The sequence below is a fragment of the Convolutriloba macropyga genome, chromosome 9 (assembly GCF_964194025.1).
Source record: "Convolutriloba macropyga chromosome 9, txConMacr16.3, whole genome shotgun sequence".
Taxonomy (NCBI): domain Eukaryota; kingdom Metazoa; phylum Xenacoelomorpha; order Acoela; family Convolutidae; genus Convolutriloba; species Convolutriloba macropyga.
Window position 1 is genome coordinate 48,681,724 of NC_134476.1, and position 23,762 is coordinate 48,705,485.

The 23,762-nt window shown below is 35.3% G+C and overlaps 2 protein-coding genes across 2 annotated transcripts in view; both read right to left on the minus strand.

Annotated features, from left to right (window-relative positions):
* Positions 1 to 14,691: 14,691 nt before the first annotated feature.
* LOC142345432 (large ribosomal subunit protein uL30-like) lies at positions 14,692 to 16,225 on the minus strand. The gene has a single exon (XM_075397479.1). It carries the CDS (start codon positions 15,460 to 15,462, stop codon positions 14,725 to 14,727), a length of 738 nt encoding a protein of 245 aa, XP_075253594.1. The 5' UTR covers positions 15,463 to 16,225; the 3' UTR covers positions 14,692 to 14,724.
* Positions 16,226 to 18,117: 1,892 nt separating this feature from the next.
* LOC142345816 (uncharacterized) overlaps positions 18,118 to 23,762 on the minus strand; it is an 84,050-nt gene continuing 78,405 nt past the window's right edge. The window contains exon 4 of the mRNA XM_075398192.1: positions 18,118 to 19,472. The gene's annotated coding sequence lies outside the window, so the exon portion shown is untranslated. The remainder of the gene's footprint in view (positions 19,473 to 23,762) is intronic.

The following is a 23,762-nucleotide window of genomic DNA, read 5'->3' on the forward strand; positions in this document are numbered from 1 at the left end:
TGTGAACAAAAAACCACCAGTGAGAAAGCGAAGTTTTGTTCAAACACCGTTTTCTCACTCTACTTTAAATTTAGAGCGAAAAAATTTTACGCCGCAAACCACTCGCTCTTTCGCTCCACTTTCTTTTTCGGTGTGACCGAAATCACTACTCCAATGTGACTTCAAAAATCATGAAAATGAGTGAAGAGATCATTAAAAAAAGACAGAGCCCCAATACAATTCAAATTGTGAAAAACCAAGAGCACCGCAATATGGCTCCGTTCAGCTTTGCAGCTATGATCAAAAAATATTTCTTGCTTAGTGCAACCTTTTTACTCCTACTTTGTTGCACCTACCTCAAATCTTCGACATGAACAGAAGAACTTTTTTCTCTGTTCTTCAACACTTTGACCCAAAACAATTTGCTATCATGTGTTTCACGTCCTGCTTTAAATACACACTAAAAAATTTCTGATCAAAAAGACGCTCCAAAATCCATGATTTACCAAAAAAACTACCGAGATCAACGACAGCCTCTCTAATAAACCAAAAAATAATATTTAATAATTAATCTCCAAAGCCTAGTCCCAATACTTTGACAAGACTAGAACATTTGGACTTTTCTAAAAGCAAACCTTTCACCTTCAAAATGCTTAGTTTCTTGTATATTATCAGTGGATAACTTTATCAGCACTGTGCTGTAATTATTACCACCACAGAAGTAGTATAAACAAACACTTGCAAAAAGCCTAGTACTTTATTTTGTACAACGACTTGTGCCTAAAAAGCTTGCAAATATATATTGGATTTTCAGAATAACAAGGAGGCTCGTTAATGTGCGTTCGCACATGATGTTCCGACCCGAGCTCATCCACATTTTTGACTTAATTGTCAGCCAAATGAAGAGAGATAACAAAAATAGATGTTTGAGTTTCACATTCAAATTCCTAATTGAATTACATAATGTCATGCTTCATTACAGCGCTCACAAGATCTGCCAATAAAAACAAAATAAGCAAAACTAAAAAACTAACGTCAAAAACTCAATATCTAAATGTAAAAGCACCTAGAAAACAACGTCAAAATGCAATCAGATAGAAACCTTCACTACACAAAGTTACCTTTTCCTAACTAAACAGCAGATGGAAAGTTTTCTTGATAAAACTAGGTAACAAGTCGACAAAGAGAAGGAACAATGAGGCGAAATTCGAAAAATAATCAATGTTTTTTAAACCATAAAATTTCAAGAGTCTTAAAAATCATTAGCTTTTAGCTAAATAATTCTTGTTAAATTATTAAAAGTCATTACAAAACCAAAATGACCTGTCTTTGGTTAAACTAAGCCATAGAAACGAATTAAACAAAAACTCAAAACGTTACAAACGATTTGCGCAAACACAAACTATTGCTATCATTAAAATAATTAGCTATCATCTGAATATTATGTATTTTTATTTCAATTGCTGTTTTTACTAATTCAATTGAGGGATTTATACTGAGAGATTAAATAATTTTACTTGTGCCATATTTGAAAACCATTGGGATCCGTTATTACAGGATTGTTCTGAAAGAAGAGAAAAAGAAACACAAAAATTGACCCATCAAAAAACGCATATTATCCAATAAACAAAACATCAGTGACAAATAGTAACAGTAGATGATGAACATTGATGAAAATAAGTTATAATTTGAGGAAAAAAAATTGAAAAGTGAAAAATATTTGAAAGGTCATATCATATTTTAAGACTATTAGCTATAAACTGAGCGTTTCCGGTAAAATCATTCATGCAATCCTCAAATGGATCAGACGAAAAATCGGCCTAGCGAAAAATTGCAAAAAAGAGACAAACAGGATTAATATATTTTCTACAAACTGCTTTTAGAGCAATTATCAATGATTTTTCAAAAAATGCCCGTTAAGTCATTTAAGATTTAAAAATTTCTACTATAACTCATTGTTAATGAGGAGCAGAGATGATGACATTACGCCATATAACAGCAGCTGAAATGCGGCATCAGCAAAAACAGCGAGAGAGAGAGAGAGAGAGAGATAAAACGTAAACAAAAGAGAAGGAAAGAAACCCTAACCGACAGAGAAAGGGAGATAGGAATATATTCCATGTTGGGCTTCGACTTTGCATCTTCTAGTTTTCTAACCTTGTTAGTAAATAAATCATATAGAAAAAAACTGGTTAAGGCAAAATTAAAAGTTTACTACTTTGCAGTAAAGAAGTTCAAAACCATTTTTTGTCTCTTAAGTTCTGCCATGTAATCCACCCCCGAGTTTTAAAAAGGTTCGTTGGCCAGTAATGGTCGTTAAACTCAAAGAAGGACAAAAAATTTTGAAAGACAAATTAGTAACACTAGAGTCATTAAAAAATTGAAAACCATCCGATTAGCTCTAGAAATTATGCAGCATTTTATTATAAAACCTTCGAGGAGGTCCCAGGGCCCCTGGTGCCAGAAAAAATTCAAAAACATGAAAATATTGCAAATGTTTTAACTAAATTGCTATAATTCGTAATATTTAAATGTTGAAAAACACTCCACTACGTCTGTAAACTAGGCCGTAACATATTATGAAACGCTAGAGGAAGTTCCGCTCCGTGAGGCTAGAGAAACCTAACAAATGACAAAAAAATCTTTAAAAAACTTGAAAAATTGCAAGTTTTATAAAAAAAATTGCTAAAACTTGCGATATTAAAAAGTTTGGAAAAATCTATGACCAACAAGAATTTTCCAGTAACTTATCATCAAACCCTAACAGAGGTGTTCCGATTCTTGAGTCTCAAAAAACCTGAATAATAACAATAAATGTGAAAAAAATGAAAAAAAGCTGTCAAAAAATTGCTGAAGTTTGTGATGTTAAAATCTCGCAAGACATTCCATTACCTCTAGAAATTATATAGTAACCTATTTTCAAACGCTGGAGGAGCTCCCTTGGCTCTTGAGGCTAAAAAAATTCAACAAAACGACTTAAACTTAAAAAACTTGAAAAAAGCAAGTTTTATCAAAAAATTGCCAAAAATTGTGACAATAAGTTTAAAAATTACTCCATGGCCAAAAAAAATTGTCACTAAATTATTATCACACCCCTTAGGATGTGTTCATTCCCCTGGGTGTTGAACAACCTGAATAAGGAAAAATAAATGTCAAAATTTCAAAAAAATTGCACGTTTTGTCAAGAAAAGCAAAAATTTGTGATGTTAAAATGTTGAAACCATTCCATTACCACTAACAACTATGCAGTAACCTTTTATTAAAATCTAGAGGACGTTCTTTGGCACCTTGGGCTGTTAAAAATCAAAACGTCCAACAATATTCAAAATTTAAAAAAAAAATGCAAAATAGTATAAATTTGCGTGTTTTTAGCGAGCGGTGTTCTTCAGCAGAAGGGGGGGTGCGGGTGCACCGTGATTTTAGCGAAGGGTATTCTTCAGTAGCTAGAAACGGGGGAGGGAGTGCGGGTGCACCGAGGGCTGATAGGGGTGGGGGGCAACTGTTGGGTGGGGTTGGAGGTATCAGCGCGGAGGTGGATGGGGGCAATAGTGGCGGGGAGGTTGAGGGTGTCAACAGTGGAGAGGTCTTCAACCTCTAAGAACCGCTGAAAGGCTCTAAGAGCACTTAATTCCCGCTGGGCGCTACCTGTTTGTCCCTTTTTTGAGGACGAAGAGTCAAAAGCGTCAGACGAAAAATTGGTCAAGCGGAAAATTGCATTAAAATGACCGGCAGGACTAAAATAATTGCTAGTCTTAAACTTCGTATCAGAGCAATTAAAAATCAAAGTGAAATTGCCACATGTGAACAAAAAACCACCAGTGAGAAAGCGAAGTTTTTTTCAAACACCGTTTTCTCACTACTTTAAATTTAGAGCGAAAAAATTTTACGCCGCAAACCACTTGCTCTTTCGCTCCACTTCCTTTTTCGGCGTGACCGCAATCACTACTCCAATGTGACTTCAAAAATCATGAAAATCAGTGAAGAGATCTTTAAAAAAAGACAGAGACCCAATACAATTCAAATTGTAAAAAACCAAGAGCAGTAACAAAACAGTAATAAAACCGACTTTCGTCGTGCGAATTGCTATCAACCGACTGGCGAACAGTTGTCTTCGTCAGCAGCTAAGCAGAGTTTAATGAGGCTAGCTTTAATTTAATTCAAGGGGCGCAGCGGGGGGCGCTGACTGAGCGCAGCGGTCGGTACACCCGAGGGCCGATGGGGTGGCAACAGTTGTGTGGGCAACAGCACCCAACAGTGGGGGGGGGTTCAATCTCTAAGATATTCCCTTCGCGCCATAAGTATAAGTCTCTAAAACAGATTCTGTGAACCACATATTTGAAGACCAGTGAGCTGAAAGGCTCTAAGAGCACTTGATGCAAACAGGGCGCTACCTCTTTATCTCGTTTCTGAAGACAAAAGTCAAATGGATCAGACAAAAAATAGCCCTAGCGAAAAATTGCAAAAAAGAGACAAACAGGATTAATATATTTTCTACATATTGCTTTTAGAGCAATTAACAATGATTTTTCAAAAAATGCCTGTTAAGTCATTTAAGATTTTAAAAATTTCTACTATAACTCATTGTTAATGAGGACCAGAGATGATGACATTACGCCACATAACAGCAGCTGAAGTGCGGCATCAGCAAAGAGAGAGAGAGAGAGAGAGAGAGAGAGAGAGAGATAAAACGTAAAAAAAAGCGAAGGAAAGAAACCCTAACCGACAGAGAGAAACGGAGATAGAAATATTTTCCATGTTGGGCTTCGACATTGCATCTTCTAGTTTGCTAGCCTTGTTAGTAAATAAATCATATAGAAAAAACTGATTAAGGCAAAATTAAAAGTTTTCTACTTTGCAGTAAAAAAGTTTAAAACCATTTTTTGTCTCTTAAGTTCTGCCATGTAATCCATCTCCGAGTTTTAAAAAGGTTAGTTGGCCAGTAATGGTCGTTAAACTCAGAGAACGACAAAAAAACATTGAAAGATTTTGAAACAATTACAAATTTTTACAAAATCTTGCTGAAAATCAGGATATTAAAATCTTAAAAACCATTTAATTATATCAAGAGACTATCCAGTATCTCTGTTTCAAGCGTGAAATATTTTCACCGGCTCATTAAGATCCATATACTAGGAACAAAAATTTTAAATTTTATCCAAAAATTAGTAACACTAGATTCATTAAAAAATTTACAACCATCCCATTAACTCTATAAACTATGCAGCAGTTTGTTACAAAACCTACGAGGAGGTCCCAGGGCCCCTGGTGCAAGAAAAATTCAGAAATATGAAAAAATTGCAATTGTTTTAACTAAATTGCTTAAATTCGTAATATTTAAATCTTGAAAAACACTCCACTACGTCTGTAAACTAGGCCGTAACATATTATGAAACGCTAGAGGAAGTTCCGCTCCGTGAGGCTAGAGAAACCTAACAAATGACAAAAAAATCTTTAAAAACATGAAAAAATTGCAAAATTTATAAACAAAATTGCTAAAACTTGCGATATTAAAAATTTTAGAAAAATCCATGATTAACAAAAGTTTTCCAGTAACTTATCAACAAACCCTAACAGAGGTCTTCCGACCCTTGAGGCTCAAAAAACCTGAATAATAACAATAAATGTCAAGAAGAATGAAAAAAAAATTGTCAAAAAATTGCTAAAATTCTTGATCTTAAAATCTCGCAAGACATTCCATTACATCTAGAAAAAATATCAACCTGTTTTCAAACGCTAGAGGAGCTCCCTTGACTCTGGAGGCTAAAAAAATCATAAAAAAACGACTAAAACTTAAAAAACTTGAAAAAAGCAAGTTTTATCAAAAAATTGCCAAAAATTGTGACAATAAGTTTAAAAATTACTCCATGGCCAATAAAAAATTGTCACTAACTTATTATCAAACCCCTTAGGATGTGTTCATGCCCCTGGGTGTTGAACGACCTGAATAAGGAAAAATAAATGTCAAAATTTCAAAAAAAATTGCACGTTTTGTCAAAAAAAGCAAAAATTTGTGATGTTAAAATGTTGAAACCATTCAATTACCACTAACAACTATGCAGTAACCTTTTATTAAAATCTAGAGGACGTTCTTTGGCACCTTGGGCGGATAAAAATCAAAACGTCAAACAATATTCAAAATTTTAAAAAAATGCAAAATAGTATAAATTTGCGTGTTTTTAGCGAGCGGTGTTCTTCAGTAGAAGGGGGGTTCGGGTGCACCGTGTTTTTAGCGAAGGGTATTCTTCAGTAGCTAGAAACGGGGGAGGGAGTGCGGGTGCACCGAGGGCTGATAGGGGTGGGGGGCAACTGTTGGTTGGGGTTGGAGGTATCAGCGCGGAGGTGGATGGGGGCAATAGTGGCGGGGAGGTTGGGGGTGTCATCAGTGGAGGGCTCTTCAACCTCTAAGAACTGCTGAAAGGCTCTAAGAGCACTTAATTCCCGCTGGGCGCTACCTGTTTATCCCTTTTTGAGGACGAAGAGTCAAAAGCGTCAGACGAAAAATTTGTCAAGCGAAAAATCGCATAAAAATTACCGGCAGGACTAAAATAATTGCTAGTCTTAAACTTCGTATGAGAGCAATTAAAAATCAAAGTGAAATTGCCACATGTGAACAAAAAACCACCAGTGAGAAAGCGAAGTTTTGTTCAAACACCGTTTTATCACTCTACTTTAAATTTAGAGCGAAAAAATTTTACGCCGCAAACCACTTGCTCTTTCGCTCCACTTCCTTTTTCGGTGTGACCGCAATCACTACTCCAATGTGACTTCAAAAATCATGAAAATGAGTGAAGAGATCTTAAAAAAAATACAGAGCCCCAATACAATTCAAATTGTAAAAAACCAAGAGCACCGCAATATGGCTCCGTTCAGCTTTGCAGCTATGATCAAAAATATTTCTTGCTTAGTGCAACCTTTTTACTCCTACTTTGTTGCACCTACCTCAAATCTTCGACATGAACAGAAGAATTTTTTTCTCTGTTCTTCAACACTTTGACCCAAAACAATTTGCTTTCATGCGTTTCACGTCCTGCTTTAAATACACACTAAATAAATTACTGATCAAAAAGACGCTCGAAAATCCATGATTTACCAAAAAAAACTACCGAGATCAACGACAGCCTCTCTAATGAACCAAAAAATAATATTTAATAATTAATTTCCATAGCCTAGTCCCAGTACTTTGACAAGTCTAGAACATTTGGACTTATCTAAAAGAAAACCTTTCACCTTCAAAATGCTTAGTTTCTTGTATATTATCAGTGGATATCTTTACCAGCAATGTGCTGTAATTATTACCACCACAGAAGTAGTATAAACAAACACTTGCAAAAAACCTAGTACTTTAATTTGTACAACGGCTACCTAGTACTTTAATTTGTACAACGGCTTGTGCCTAAAAAGCTTGCAACTATATATTGGACTTTCAGAATAACAAGGAGGCTCGTTAATGTTTGTTCGCACATGATGTTCCGACCCGAGCTCATCCACATTTTTGACTTAATTGTCAGCCAAATGAAGAGAGATAACAAAAATAGATGTTTGAGTTTCACACTCAAATTGCTAATTGAATTACATAATGTCATGTTTCATTACAGCGCTCACAAGATCTAACAATGAAAAGAAACAAAACAAGCAAAACTAAAAAACTAACGTCAAAAACTCAATATCTAAATGTAAAAGCACCTAGTAAACAACGTCAAAATGCGATCAGATAAAAACCTTCACTACACAAAGTTACCTTTTCCTAAATAAACAGCAGATGGAAAGTTTTCTTGATAAAACTAGGTAACAAGTCGACAAAGAGAACGAACAATGAGGGGAAATTCGAAAATTAATCAATGTTTTTTAAACCATAAAATTTCAAAAGTCTTAAAAATCATTAGCTTTTAGCTAATCAATTCTTGTTAAATTACTAAAAGTCATTACAAAACCAAAAGGACCTGTCTTCGGTTAAACTAAGCCATAGAAACGAATTAAACAAAAACTCAAAACATTACAAACGATTTGCGCAAACACAAACTCTTGCTATCATTAAAATCATTAGCTATTATCTGAATATTATGTATTTTTAATTCAATTGCCGTTTTTACTAATTCAGTTGAAGGATTTATACTGAGAGATTAAATAATTTAACTTGTGCCATATGTGTGATGTTAAAATGTTGAAACCATTCCATTACCACTAACAACTATGCAGTAACCATTTATTAAAATCTAGAGGACGTTCTTTGGCATCTTGGGCTGATAAAAATCAAAACGTCAAACAATATTCAAAATTTAAAAAAAATGCAAAATAGTATAAATTTGCGTGTTTTTAGCGAGCGGTGTTCTTCAGTAGAAGGGGGGTTCGGGTGCACCGTGTTTTTAGCGAAGGGTATTCTTCAGTAGCTAGAAACGGGGGAGGGAGTGCGGGTGCACCGAGGGCTGATAGGGGTGGGGGGCAACTGTTGGGTGGGGTTGGAGGTATCAGCGCGGAGGTGGATGGGGGCAATAGTGGCGGGGAGGTTGGGGGTGTCAACAGTGGAGGGGTCTTCAACCTCTAAGAACCGCTGAAAGGCTCTAAGAGCACTTAATTCCCGCTGGGCGCTACCTGTTTGTCCCTTTTTTGAGGACGAAGAGTCAAAAGCGTCAGACGAAAAATTGGTCAAGCGAAAAATCGCATAAAAATTACCGGCAGGACTAAAATAATTGCTAGTCTTAAACTTCGTATGAGAGCAATTAAAAATCAAAGTTAAATTGCCACATGTGAACAAAAAACCACCAGTGAGAAAGCGAAGTTTTGTTCAAACACCGTTTTCTCACTCTACTTTAAATTTAGAGCGAAAAAATTTTACGCCGCAAACCACTTGCTCTTTCGCTCCATTTGCTGTTTCGGTGTGACCGAAATCACTACTCCAATGTGACTTCAAAAATCATGAAAGTGAGTGAAGAGATCTTTATAAAAAGACAGAGCCCCAATACAATTCAAATTGTAAAAAACCAAGAGCACCGCAATATGGCTCCGTTCAGCTTTGCAGCTATGATCAAAAATATTTCTTGCTTAGTGCAACCTTTTTACTCCTACTTTGTTGCACCTACCTCAAATCTTCGACATGAACAGAAGAACTTTTTTCTCTGTTCTTCAACACTTTGACCCAAAACAATTTGCTTTCATGCGTTTCACGTCCTGCTTTAAATGCATACCAAAAAAATTACTGATCAAAAAGACGCTCCAAAATCCATGATTTACCAAAAAAACTACCGAGATCAACGACAGCCTCTCTAATAAACCAAAAAATAATATTTACTAATTAATCTCCATAGCCTAGTCCCAGTACTTTGACAAGTCTAGAACATTTGGACTTTTCTAAAAGAAAACCTTTCACCTTCAAAATGCTTAGTTACTTGCATATTATCAGTGGATATCTTTACCAGCAATGTGCTGTAATTATTACTATATCATTATAGTAAATGTATTCTGTGAGTACTGAGTCTGACAAACAGTTCACGAAAAAAAGTTTAGGATCGGTTAATGTTCAAAAAAAAAATTTCGAAAAATTGTTTTTTAAGTCTTAACAGCCATTAAACTCAAAAGCTTTCAACGGAGGTCAATAAATACTCTCATATATAACCCGATGGGAGGAAAAAGTTGTTTGTCATGCACATATAATCAATAAGACATCACAATAGGTCTTATGACTATGAAAACAACAAAATTCAGTAGAAAAGTGCGAGAAGAAAGTGTCGAAGCCAATTAAATCATTAAATTTTCTCTGAAAACTTTACCTGTGATACACTGGACGTCTTCCTTTTGAATACAATTGGATATTGTGATAGCGTTCAAAAGTTACCAATAATACGAAAATATCCAAAAAATTTAGAAAAAGAAATTGGAATCTTGTGTCATTGAAGTCATATAATCAATAGTTGGAAGATAAAATCGCTAACCAGATTAATATAGTTGCAGAAGAAAGCATGTGGGTCCTGTCCAGACTGAGACTGATTAACAGTTCAGAAGAGTAAGATTCGTTGATGTTCAAAAAAATTTTCGAAAACATCTTTTAAAGTCTTAACAGCCATTAAATTCGATAACTTTCAGGGGAAGTTTTTAAATACGCTCAAATATGCCCCGATTGTACTACAGGGCCGTTTGTTATGCATAGGTAATCAATAAGACATCACAAAAAGTCTGACTACGAAAACAACAATGACCACGAAAACAACAGCAAAAGCAGGCAAAAACCAAAAATTCAGAATAAAAGTGCGAGAAAATGTGGAAGCCATTTGAACAGTAAACTTTACTCAGAAAACTTTATCTGTGATCTTCGAACGTCTTCTCTAAGCGAATGGGAGCTATAAATATTTGGATAATATGACAAGATTTCAAAAGTAACCAATAATACAAAAACTTCCAAAGTTTTTTTTGAAATCTTGTGTCATTGAAGTCATATAACCAACAGTTAGAAGATAAATCCGCTAACCAGGTTAATTTTAGTTGCAGAAGCAAGCAATAGGGTCCTGTCAACACTGAGACTGACTAACAGTTGACGAAAAAATTTTATGAATGGTGGTTAATGTTCAAAAAAATTTACTAAAAATTATTTTTAAAGTCTTAACAGCCATTAGCTGTCCACTCAAAGACCTTAGATAGGTTCACCCAACGCTCATTACGGAACAAATTGCACTGGTAGTTAAGGAGGCCATGCCATAGGACTCCAAAAAATTAGGAAAACCTCAAAAAGAAAATCAAATTTTCATTTAAAATTACAAAACTCAAAGAGTCGAAGCAAAAAAAGACATGAGCCATTCCTTGAAAACGACGTTTTATTCTTTTTCCATCGGGCTTTATTTGACTGTAAAAAAGGTTTGTCATTAACGTATCCTCGATATGAAAAGTGGCTGGTCCCCAGGTGACTTAAAATAGCAAAAGAAGAAAAGTTTTTAAAGAAAGAGCTCTCAAATAGAATTCGAATTTTTTTTTGATAGTGAACTTTCCCATGATACCAGAACTAGTCTTTTTATCGCCTTTAGCCTATTAGGAACAACACAAAATTGGTGCATTTTTGCGTGAAATTTAAATTTGAAATACTATTTTTAGAAAAAATTTTAACTTGAAGAAAAATTAAACTAAAAGTGAACAAATATCCCGTGAACTTCAATCCTCGATAGCTCCTCGAAAAAACCAAAAAAACCTTTTTTAAAATTTTGAATTCTATGCTGGACCAGCCTTTTAATGATACAACTCACATTTCTCTACGATGAATATATCGATCGGCCAAAATTGTCTGAACAAAAAACCCATTTGAGTATATAGTTCCCCCCACAAGTGGGGTCGGAACAATTATCTCGCAAATTTTTTAAAATTGAGTCTTAGCTTGAGATGCAAGAAGTTGAAGCTTATCATGTTATAATTTTTTTTGAAATTCAAGATGGACGTCAAAATATTTAGCTCTTTATGCACAGAAACCTATAACAACCGGCACATTTTGGTGAACACCCCCTTCGTACTTGCAGGAGTTTATCATGCAAAATTCTGAAAAGGACGATTATCTTGAAACATGCAAAATCCGGACGCTTAACTCAAAAAAAAAATTTTTTTTTGATCAAGATTAACTTTAAATTTTAACTTTAAACTACACACCGAGCAAAATTTCAAAGTTCATGAACCCGAATGACACGGGAAAGCACTTTTAGTTACTTTTTACGGTATAAAGCATAAACAGAGCACTTTGAGGACAATTCTTATTTTGTAAACATTTGGCTTCGCTTATATAGTCAGTGCGGATTGTGAACTAAAAGAAACTGTAATTGGGATGAAATACCTAATCGTAGGGTTTCTCTACCGAGAACATGCATTTATTACGTTAGAAACTTATGTACATTAAAGAAGCGGTCGGGGATCACTTTGAGTAGAACAACGGCGCTTGTACTGAAGGAGGACGACCCCATAAAAGTTGAAAATAAAGTATATAAAGGGTCTGTTTATAAGTCGCATCCTTCCTAATGATTTAACCGCCATCATTTGTTTTTATTTTTGATTGACAGCTTTCATAATTTAACATATCACTGCATTTAATTTTTTCTTAAATCTGGGAAATTTAAGTAAAATATCTAATGTTTATTGTTGTAAAATGATAATCTGTTGATTATTTGAAGACAAATGGTGTCAAAGTAATTGAACCCAATGGGGCTACAAAGAGAAAATACAAAAACATCATTTTAAATAAAAAATGATAAGTACTGATTCGCTGAGGTATAGTAACAAAAAGCAAAAAGGTCAATGGGAACGAATTTTAAAAAGACTATTTATAATAATTGACAACAAATTATGTCAAAGTCTAAAAACTTATGTGATATGAAATAAAGTTTCAAACTGAATGGCATATGTTTTAATTGAGAGCCAAGAAAACTTGAAAATAATAAATGTAGGTCACTGCAGAACCAAAAATCTATAATATACGGTCATAAAGGTCTCAAAATCAAAAAGATTTTGTTGAAGGCAAAAACCACGAAATGTCGTTAAAAATGTTAGTTATGAATAAAAGCTTAAAAATGCTTCAAGTTAAATTTGTCAAAAAACCAATGGCAGCAGTCATCAACTCCATTCATGAACATCAGCAATATGACAACAGAAGGAACTGCAATTTAAACCACAATTCTCTAATATTTAATTGAAAAATTTAAATATGAATTGAAACCAATGAGTAGCTTCAATTATACTCCATTGAAGAGACGATGAAACCTGGCACCAAAAAGGGAAGCGATAGGACAACAAAAAACCTGCTCAAATGGATGAAAATACTTTGAAAATCGTAAATCATTAATTTTTTTTTGAAAAAAAACAATATCATGGTCTATAAAATTAAGGTGCCAAATAAGTGTTTATGCAAGAGCAACCGTGAAACACTGGCGCATAGATATCAACTCTTAGAAACTTTTCGGAGCTTTTAAGGTGAAATTTTGTGAAAGTAGAGGTCAAATTGATAGCAAAAAATCTCCAATTTTAGCGGTAACTGTTATCTCTTTCCATCATGAAGAGCTTATTGAATAATTACAATTACAATTTTTTTCTGTTGCTCTTTTTAATACTTCTTTTTGACTAAAAACAGTTGACATTACAATTGCTCAGTACAATTCATATTCTGTCAGTCGTAAATCAAAAACAAAAAAAGGCCAATTATAGCCTCACTTAGCTATCGTTATCGCAACTTTTAAACGCCACAAGCAACTAGTAACAAAAACGCATTCACAGTAATAAGTAATGTAAATTATAATATTAATAATAATGTAATACCCTCTTTTCTTCTAAAATATTGAGAAATTTCAAGAAATCATTTGTTTCAGTTTATGAAAAACTTTTGTTGATACGATTTTTATTTCTTTAAGTAAAAGAAATTGATCGGCCACAGACGTTTCAACGAAAAATGTTCCGCCTAAAAAGGGGTTTTAAAAAAAGCAATTTTCAATAAAGCTTCTGATTTTTTTTGGGATAAATGATATTGAACGCACTTCATATCACTTTTTAAATCTTTGTTCAATTTTGATATACTTTCTTAATTCCTTGCGTTCACGAAACGATAGCTCCTCGAAAAAACAAAAACATACCCGGCAGATTGCCGGAAAATAGCCGCCGTTGATTCCAATAAGCATGATTGGGATTGAAATAACAGAAGATATTGAAAAAAAAAAGATTTTTGTACAAAAACATTTTTTAAGTCCGATTTATTTTGATGGTATTTCGTAGTTGAACATACTTCTGTTTCTTAGAGAGAGGCTACAGGGGCTACTATCAATAACAATAAGCATTAGAGATGGTAAATAAGACTTATAGGAACGACGTTCAAATAGCGGGCATCTAAAATTGGGCTTTATGGGTTTATCCCGTTTCTATTTCTGACATCCATTTTTGTACCAACTCTGTTCATTTTGAATTGCTTTGCTGAGCAACTGATGTTCAAAATCACTTTTAGCAGAATGAAAGAAGAGAGAAACTAGCCTAGAGAAGTCAAAAAGATTTCACGCATAATGTTGAAAAGGCGGCAAAATGAGGTAAAGCGAAACATTTTTTTATTCGACGAAGTAAAAAAAAAAAAATAGGAGCGCTATAATAGCCGGCTGAGAAGATGAGGGCGGCTATTAAATAGAAAACATCTTCTTAATTTTGAATTCTACGCTGGACCAGCTTTTTAATGATACCACTCACATTTCTCTACGATGAATATATCGATCGGCCAAAATTATCTGACCAAAAAAAACCAATTGAGTATATAGTTCCTACCCTCACAAGTGGGGTCGGAACAAAAATTGAGTCCAATAGCCACTGATCATCTGTTTTTAAATGTGAAAATTTTTGAATGTTTCGACTTTCTGAAACGCCAGATATTGTCCACAAATGAGCAACAACAGACGAAATGTCCTTCAATTTTTCTTGCCGTTGCGACCCATCTGTCGCTATTCAGTTATTTAAGACATTCTTTTTGTAAGTATTAAGAAAAATTCAACAAGGTAATAGATTGTTTTTTACCCATTGTTTTAATATTAAGCACCAATGTTAAATTAACGCTACTACAGTAATTTATTGAGTTTTTTTGCTCGTGCCCGCATTATGAATGTTTATTTTGACGGTTATACGCTATATAAACCGATCAAACATACTAAACACTTCTATATCCTTTGTTCTCCCTCGAAATCTATAAATCTTCTCTTAGCTATGATTAAAAACTAGCACAAAAAATCAACCGTTAAACAATTAATTAAAATGCATCAACTAATTCATTTTGCTGACAAGTTTGTTGATGAAGATCTCCCGGTTACCAAAGTCTCCGCCCTCTACAAAGTGGTTGCCTTTCTTGACGAATCCTCCCTTCGGACAGCTGAGCTTGAATGGCCAGAGGAAACTAGTGACTGCTTTGAAGTTCTTGCCAACTGTGTACACCTCATGCACTATATCCTCCATGCAGATTATATTCCGCTTCCCAAGGGCGCTTTCGATCATCTCATTGGAGACCAATGCCTTCCTCTGATTGTAGATTTTAGCATAGCCTCGTTTGTAGATGAGATCACGGACAGTCTTAAGTGTTGGGTAGCCCCACGCAATGTAAGGCTCCACTAACCTTAGCATGTTGAGCGATGCCTTGTTGAGTTTAACAAAGACTCCGTTGTTGATCTGTCGCAGTCTCAGCAATTGCAGGATCTTTCTTGTCTTCGGGTGCACACCATTGATGCCTCTAATCCTTATGACAAACGCCAGTTTTGCTTCTGGCGGGACGTAAAACTTGCTGTTGGCCCTTGCCTCTCTCGCTAATCGGAATTTGTCAATATATTGCTTCTTGTACTCGGCCGCGTACTTCTCAGCTCGTTTAAAATAGTTTGTTTTTCTGGCCTCGAACGCCTGTTTTCTCTTTTCCTGGGTTTCTTTCACAAGTTTCAACTTCTTTTCGGTGAGTCGTCGCTTCTTCAGCAGGTACTCGGGCACTCGAGGAAGAGGGGGTAAATTTTTGACCATTCTGACAACGGATTGACAGGAGCAAGTTCAAACAAACATGAAAATACAAACTTCGAACATAACAATTCAGACACTAAAATAACCCGAAAATTGGAATATTATTTAACCATAAATTGGAATATAATGATTCATTAATGAAATGCTATGAGAGGTAACTCTGGGCGGGATTTTACTTGGCACCATTGTAGTCAGACATTTCAAAAAATATAAGGCTGATTTTGAAAAAATCGACCGCATTAAACGCTTCTTTGAAAGACTCTGAAATGCTATCAACGAACTGTAGAGAAAGATTGATGCATCGAGGCTGCTCCATGTAAGGATTTTTTCAAAGTGCAAGGACTTAAAAAAATGAGCGAAGTGAATGACTTACCCATGCCATCATTCAGGCAAAGAGCACCAAATAAGCGAGATTATTCTTTATCCTGCACATGAAATGGCAATATGAAAATCATAACAACAAAATAAAACGGTATTATTTAAAAGTCAAACTAAGCCAAAACAGTGATCAGAAAATACAGCACGTTAAATCATTGCACTGTGATCTGAGAATGAATAGCTGTATGCTAGAATATGCCACTATTCCAAATTCTGGACAACCTCTGATGCCTTCGAAACAGTCCACAAGAACGTATATAACCCACTCATACAAACTTAAATAAAAAAGCATCAAAACACGATCAGAAAAGGATCCAAATTCGGAAGACGACTACAAAGAAACTTTTCACTTAGATTTTATAAATGCACAGAACAGAACATTCCGATTTTTTTTTCATTAAGAACAACGGATTGTCCGAATTGTCAATAAAACATCCTCTAGTAAAAAAATTATGCAAAAAAACTTATTCACAGTACGCTTTTGACGAACATGCAATTTAATGACAGAAAAGTACAAAACTAAGAAATTTCAGCAGGTAAAAATTTCAAGTACAAAATGATAACTTTATGCACTGTCTTAATGCCAGGGCTTATTCAGTTTCAATGTTTACACGACAAAACAACAAACGTGCGGAAACTTGAAAACTTAACTGATATTTTCCGGCATAATATAACGTCAAAGCCATTAGCTATTAGCATTAACCTTCATTTTTTTCAATTCTGTCTCCGAAAAACCGATTGAACCTGTTATTATTGAAATAAGTAAAAACAAAAGATGAACAAATCCTGTTGAAATTGAAAACATCGCAACTTTTTTTTGAAAACAAATAGAGTTGAAGTCAAAAAAACCAAGAGCAAAAAATTGAAAAAATTCAATAGATTTTTTGTGAATCAGTAGAAAGCCGATAAGATTTCTGCTCAAAAAGACAAAACATAAAAAAATCACTTCTTAATTCAAAAATTCACAAATGTTCAAATGTTAGAATTCCATAGCTTCCCATTTGAGGACTCAACAAATTGCAACTAAGCACCGCTAAAAATCACATGCAACATCACTACTGCATTCGTGAAAAAGCAAGAAAACAATAAAAAAACATAACCGACTAAACGTCGGAAGAATTGCTCTCGAACGACTAGTGGGAGCTCTAATCAATTGCAACTTGCTTCAATCGGGGGGAGCCTAAATGGGACTATGAAGTTCAATAGTGGGCTTCAAATAACATTAGAGGTTAAGATATACCACTATTAAGATTTAAAGTGTAAAATCGCAGCAGTTTCCGCGCACTTTTCGCTTGACTTTTAGTATTAAATTGCCGCCAATTGAGTTCAGCTGCTTGAAATTGTGATTGAGAGAGAATTTTAGATCACGCAAAACGCAACAATTCAAGGGCGTAAAAGTCACTCGAAAAGTCAAAACCGTTAAGCGAAAATTTTACATAAAAAAGACGCACACGTTTACAATAATTGCTATGAACTTCGTTCAAGAGCAATTAACAAGTCAGATTGCCTCACTTGAAAAATTCCTTCAAAAACCAAAGTGTTGTTCAAACACCGATACCAGACTATTTGCCAGCTGGTATTTGCTAATTAAGCGGGAATAAAATCAGTACTTCAGTAAATTTCTCATAGACTTCAAAAAATGAAAACTGTATTAACAAATCTAAATCAAAGACAGCGCACCATTCCAATTTGAACTTTTATAACTTTAAAAACTAAGTGCCTAAATAGCCGTTGGGTAGATTTGATTAACACTGAATAAAAATAAAGCAGTTTGCGATAACCGCTTGCAAAAAATTATCTGAAAAAGCATACAAAAAAATATCCGCAAGAACTCATGGATAGAATGCCTAAAAACTCATGCACGGAAAAACGCAGGCATGATTAGAATGCCTAATAAATTTAAAGATCCTCTATAATAATCCTTTGAAAGTTAACGTAATACCAAAAAAAATTGAGAAAGCATAAATTGACGAAAATTTTTTTGACATTTAAACCACGTCTTTCTGGTTCGCATGCGGTTTTAGCTCATCCTAATTCTTTCAGATTGGTAAATCCAAAAACTTCAGCGCATTTTAGTGACCTCCGTCTTTATTGTACTCAGGCCGAAAAAGGATCAAAACATTTACTTCACAAGCTAAGAAAGATGGTTTTAAGGAGACGTGAGGCTCCCGGGACTCAACTCCTCAAAGAGCTGGACCCCAGATGGTCTTCAGGCTTGCAATTCATTCCTCTGAAGGTCTGATGACTAAATGCCTACGGCTCCGGCCAAAGGGCGGGGGGTGCGCTTCACAAGCAAAACTATCTGAACGAGAATAGTGATCCTCTTGTCCCAGGCAGTTTTGCGGCTACTGTAAAGATTAAAGACTTTTTGTGACTCAAAGAGGAGTATTGGTATCAACTTGTTGTTCAGCTAAAGCACGCCTGTTTCGGACTTAAATGTTGTCTTCCTTCTTTGGAAAAAAAAGACGTGCATTAAAATCAAAAGTACTCAGTATGTTTCTTAAGTTCAGTGGATACTAACCTCTGGTATGGTTTATTCTCAGGTGTAAGCTGCACGACTCTTGGAGTCGTATTTGGTACTCTACAGGTTATGATTCTTTAGCGGAAGCATACTCGTGGCTTCAACTTTGACTTCATTCTTTCCGGACATTGACTTATCGAAAGTTTGGCATTTACATTTAGAGTACTGATTATGTCTTTATGTTCAGTAGTTAGTAACCTCGAGTAATATTCCTTTTTGGAGGTCATTTTGAGACGTTTTGATCCCATAACCGTCCATATCCTTTACACTAGCCTAGCCACGCCCCTATAATTTTGTCTGAATATTTAAAAACCAATAGTTTTTTTTATTAGGCAATCAACTTTTGGTTCTTTTACTTTGGTATTTCTGATTAGTTTAGAGCACACATTGCACGACTCTTCGAATCGTTTCTGCGATTCCGGTGATGTTTTTAGGTAGAATTGAAAACTGAGAATTGAAGAATTTTACAATTAATGAGTTTATATATGCAATAGACGAAATAATTTAAATTCCCGGAGCCGAGTTTCACAGAATTACAGTACTGAATCAGTACATTTCAGTCGACGATTCAGTAAAGAATCAGAGTGACTTAAGGGTGTCTTTTGTTAGCCAAGTATGTGCAGTATAACCCAGAAAGATTTCTTTCTGAAAACAGGCTGTATGTTTTGAGTTTTTCATAATGAATTTTCTTTAAAAATGAATTTTCTAAAATTTTGGTTGGGCATTAAGATTCCATTTCTACCCGGAATGGTATTGTCCGATAAACTTATTCAATAGACTTTCAGTTGCGTCATCACAGCCGAAGTTAGGTGGTAGGTCCCCTTCAGGTAGTTCGCGAAATCGTACTGCTGGTGGGGTGAGTGGGGTTGAACTGGTTGGTGGAGCTGCACCACCCTGCCCCTTTCAAAAACTGTAAATTCACTGTAAGTTTCTGTATTTATTTTCCTTTTCCAAAATTACCATTTGTGGAACGCTTTCTCTGTAGTAGATTGTAACACCCGGCATCAATAGCCAAGTACTCAGCCGAGACCCAAAGACTTTTTCGCCTGGCGCCATCTTTAATCTGGCGTTTCTCCATCGTTAGAACAGTTTGTTCGTCGAAGCTCAAATTCAACTAAAATATTTCTCGCACATATTTTTGGACCATTAACTATTTGGTATTAGTTAAGTGTTGAACAATTTCAGATCAAATTGTCTCAAATATCACAAATAGTTTTGCGACTACACTCAACTTCTCAGCATAATGAACGAGCAGCATATTCAACGGCCAGCACCAATAATGAGCTCTCGACAACGGTAAATCGTGTGCTCTGATCAGCTGCGCACGGAGCTTCAGCAATCGGAAGAAGTTGTGAGTTAATGTTCCGTTTAATTTCAGCAGTCTTTCACACAAGAACCCCCCCCCCCCCCCCACCTTAGTGGTCAGATAACCTACGACCTCCAATCATGGTAATTATGATAAAATCAAGGGCTATAGTTTCGTCTATATATGGTCGATTCAGTAATTTAGGATCTGTTTCAATACTAGATGAAAGTTACATAACTAAAGCAGTGATCACAAGTTAAGAACTCATTGATTTTGCCCCCCGCCTTATGTGGATAATCTGTTTGCACCCTCCAAACATCTCCTTTTTGGTATTTAGAGATATTTTCTTTTAATATGTCTAATAGTCGGCTTTAGTGGTAAATACGATGGATGTTGCGGTCGATAGTAAAAAAAATTAGCTCGATACAGACATTTAATGTGAAGAAAAATGCAAAAAATACCACTTATTATTCTTCATGCTTACATTATCTGCAAACAATACTTACTGTATGTGTTAATTTCCAAAAATTACTGCATCAGTATATAGTTCATACATATGTGAATGCATGAAATGTTAACAACATGAAAGGGGGGGGGGGGGTGCCAACCAACCGGGGCATAACAGAACTGAGCTAAACTTTTTTGTTTGAAAATGCCGAAAATTCATAGAAGTCTATCTGATTAAATTACCTAATCTTGTTCTTTTCATCTGTTCCATGTGTGTATGTATGTATATGTGTATGTATGTATGAATGTAAGTATGTATGCATGTATATGTGTATGTAAGTAAGTACAAATCAAAGTATGAACGTATGTATGTACATATGCATGTAAGTGTTTACGCATGTATGTATGTATGTATGTATGTATGTATGTATGTATGTATGTATGTATGAAGGAATGTATGTATGTAATATATATATATATATATATATATATATATATATATAATATAATAAAAATATGTGTGCGTGTATGTATGTATATTTGAATGTATGTATGTGTGTGTGCGTGTGTTTGTGTGCGTAGGTAAGTCTGTGTGGGTCTATGTACGTGTGTACGAGAAATAGTGTGTGTGTGTGTGCGTGTGTGTATGTGTGTGTTTTTTGTGCTTTTAAAATTGTAGCTGTTTGTGTGTCTGAGTGTGTGATAGTGTTTGTGTACGTGTGCTTGTGAGCTATTAAGCATAACTGCTTTTTAATTTAGAAATATCTATGAATCCTTGAAAGAAGAAAAGCTAGGGGAAACAATATTTTACGAGAGCTCAATCTCACAAAAAGAAAGTCACACTTCGTTATATAAAGAAAACCCGGCTGACATTAGACTTCTCGGTAGCCTTGAACAATGTCATTAAAGAACTCTTAGTTTTTTTTAAAAAAGTTATTCGCATGAAAAGTTGCCCTTGAACCATAGACGATCTAATTGAAAAAAAGCTACAACTGCGCTAGTTTGGTGCCAATATCTTTATAACTGTGGTAAGACCCTCAAAAAAGCATTCAATTTTTCTGATGAATTCAAAATTCGAATTAAATGTATGAGTATTTATGTATGTGTGTATAATTATGTGTCTGTTTGTGTGTATATGTGTATGTATGCGTGTATGTATGTGCGTATGGATGTGTGTTTGAATGTTTTGTATGTATGTATATATGTAAGTGTGTATGTATGTGTGCATGTATGTGCATATGTACGTAGGAGTGTGTGTGTATGTATGAATGTATGTATGTACGGGTGTGCGTGTATGTATTCATGTACGTATGTATGTATGCATGTATGTGGTGTGACCTGTGTTTGTGTGGCGTGTGTGTTGTGTTTTTGTGACGTATGTCTGATGTTTGAGGTATGTGTGATTTTTGTGACCAAGTGCGGTGTGTGTGAAATGTGTGGTTTGTGACGTAAATGTGGTGTGTGTGTGTTTGTGTGAACTCTAGATTGTGAGTGTGACTGGTGGTGTGTGACTGGTTTGTTTGTGGTGTATATGTGTGGAGTGTGTGTGCGTGTGTGTGTGTGTGGTGTGTGCTTTAGTGAGAATTTGTCTATCCGTTTGCGTGCTCATTTTAATAAAAATTTGGGGTGCTTAAGAATAATTTATTGCTTCAATTTATGTCACGTTGTCAACTGAAAAAAACGTCGAAGCGAAAATTATTTCGTACTACGGCATTTGTATTGGCATTGGGTCATGATTTTGTAAGGTTGTTGCATTCAATAGATGAATTTTAGTTTGCGAAACCTATTTCTTAATCTTGTACCTAAAGTGTGATTGCAATGAAACAACTTTTTGCAGTTTTTTTTGTGTAGAAACAATTTTTGCTCAACTGTTTTTTAATCTTCGAGTTTTCTTTGCCACTTTTTGACAATTGTCTTCGTTTTTGCGTGCGTTAGCTAATTTGACCTTATGCAGAAAACTAGATTGTAAGCAAGGACATGAGGATATGATTTGTGCGTGTGCACACTAAGTGGTATGCTTACAATATCTGCAAACAATTATTACTGTATGTGTTAATTTCAAAACATTACTGCATCCTTATATAGTTTGTGCATATGTGAATGACTGAAATGTTAACAACATGAAAGGGGGGTTCCAGCCAAAGTGGATAACAGAACTGAGCCAGAATTTTTTGTTTGAAAATGCCGAGAGTTCAAAGAAGTCTTCCTGTGGCTACTTATTTAGGAACTGCTGGAGTTTTAACTTCCGAAACAAAAAACTTTCGTTGTTCGAACTATTATTTTATAGATTAAATTATTTAATCTTGTTCTTTTCATCTTCTTTTCCATGTGTGCATGTATGTATATGTGTGTGTATGTATGCATGTATGTGGTGTGACCTGTGTTTGTGTGGCGTGTGTGTTGTGTTTTTGTGACGTCTGCCTGATGTGTGAGGTATGTGTGATTTTTGTGACCATGTGCGGTGTGTGTGAAATGTGTGGTTTGTGACGTAAATGTGGTGCGTGTGTTTGTGTTACGTCTAGGTTGTGCGTGACTGGTTTGTTTGTGATGTATGTGTGTGGAGTGTGTGTGTGTTTGTGTGTGGTGAGTGTGCTTTAGTGAGAATGTGTATCCGTTTGCGTGCTCAATTTAAAAAAAATTTGGGGTGCTTAAGAATAATTTATTGCTTCAATTTATGTCACGTTGTCAATTGAAAAAAACGTCGAAGGGAAAATGACTTCGTCCTACGGCATTCGTTGTATTGGCATTGGGTGATGTTTTTGTAAGTTCGTTGCATTCAGTAGATGAATTTTGGTTTGCGAAACCTATTTCTTAATCTTGTACCTAAAGTGTGATTGCAATGAAACAACTTTTTGCAGTTTTTTTGTGCAGAAACAGTTTTTGCTCAACTGTTTTTCAATCTTCGAGTTTTCTTTGCCACTTTTTGACAATTGTCTTCGTTTTTGCGTGCGTTAGCTAATTTGACCTTATGCAGAAAACTAGATTGTAAGCAAGGACATGAGGATATGATTTGTGCGTGTGCACACTAAGTGGTATGCTTACAATATCTGCAAACAATTATTACTGTATGTGTTAATTTCAAAACATTACTGCATCCTTATATAGTTTGTGCATATGTGAATGACTGAAATGTTAACAACATGAAAGGGGGGTTCCAGCCAAAGTGGATAACAGAACTGAGCCAGAATTTTTTGTTTGAAAATGCCGAGAGTTCAAAGAAGTCTTCCTGTGGCTACTTATTTAGGAACTGCTGGAGTTTTAACTTCCGAAACAAAAAACTTTCGTTGTTCGAACTATTATTTTATAGATTAAATTATTTAATCTTGTTCTTTTCATCTTCTTTTCCATGTGTGCATGTATGTATATGTGTGTGTATGTATGCATGTATGTGGTGTGACCTGTGTTTGTGTGGCGTGTGTGTTGTGTTTTTGTGACGTCTGCCTGATGTGTGAGGTATGTGTGATTTTTGTGACCATGTGCGGTGTGTGTGAAATGTGTGGTTTGTGACGTAAATGTGGTGCGTGTGTTTGTGTTACGTCTAGGTTGTGCGTGACTGGTTTGTTTGTGATGTATGTGTGTGGAGTGTGTGTGTGTTTGTGTGTGGTGAGTGTGCTTTATTGAGAATGTGTATCCGTTTGCGTGCTCAATTTA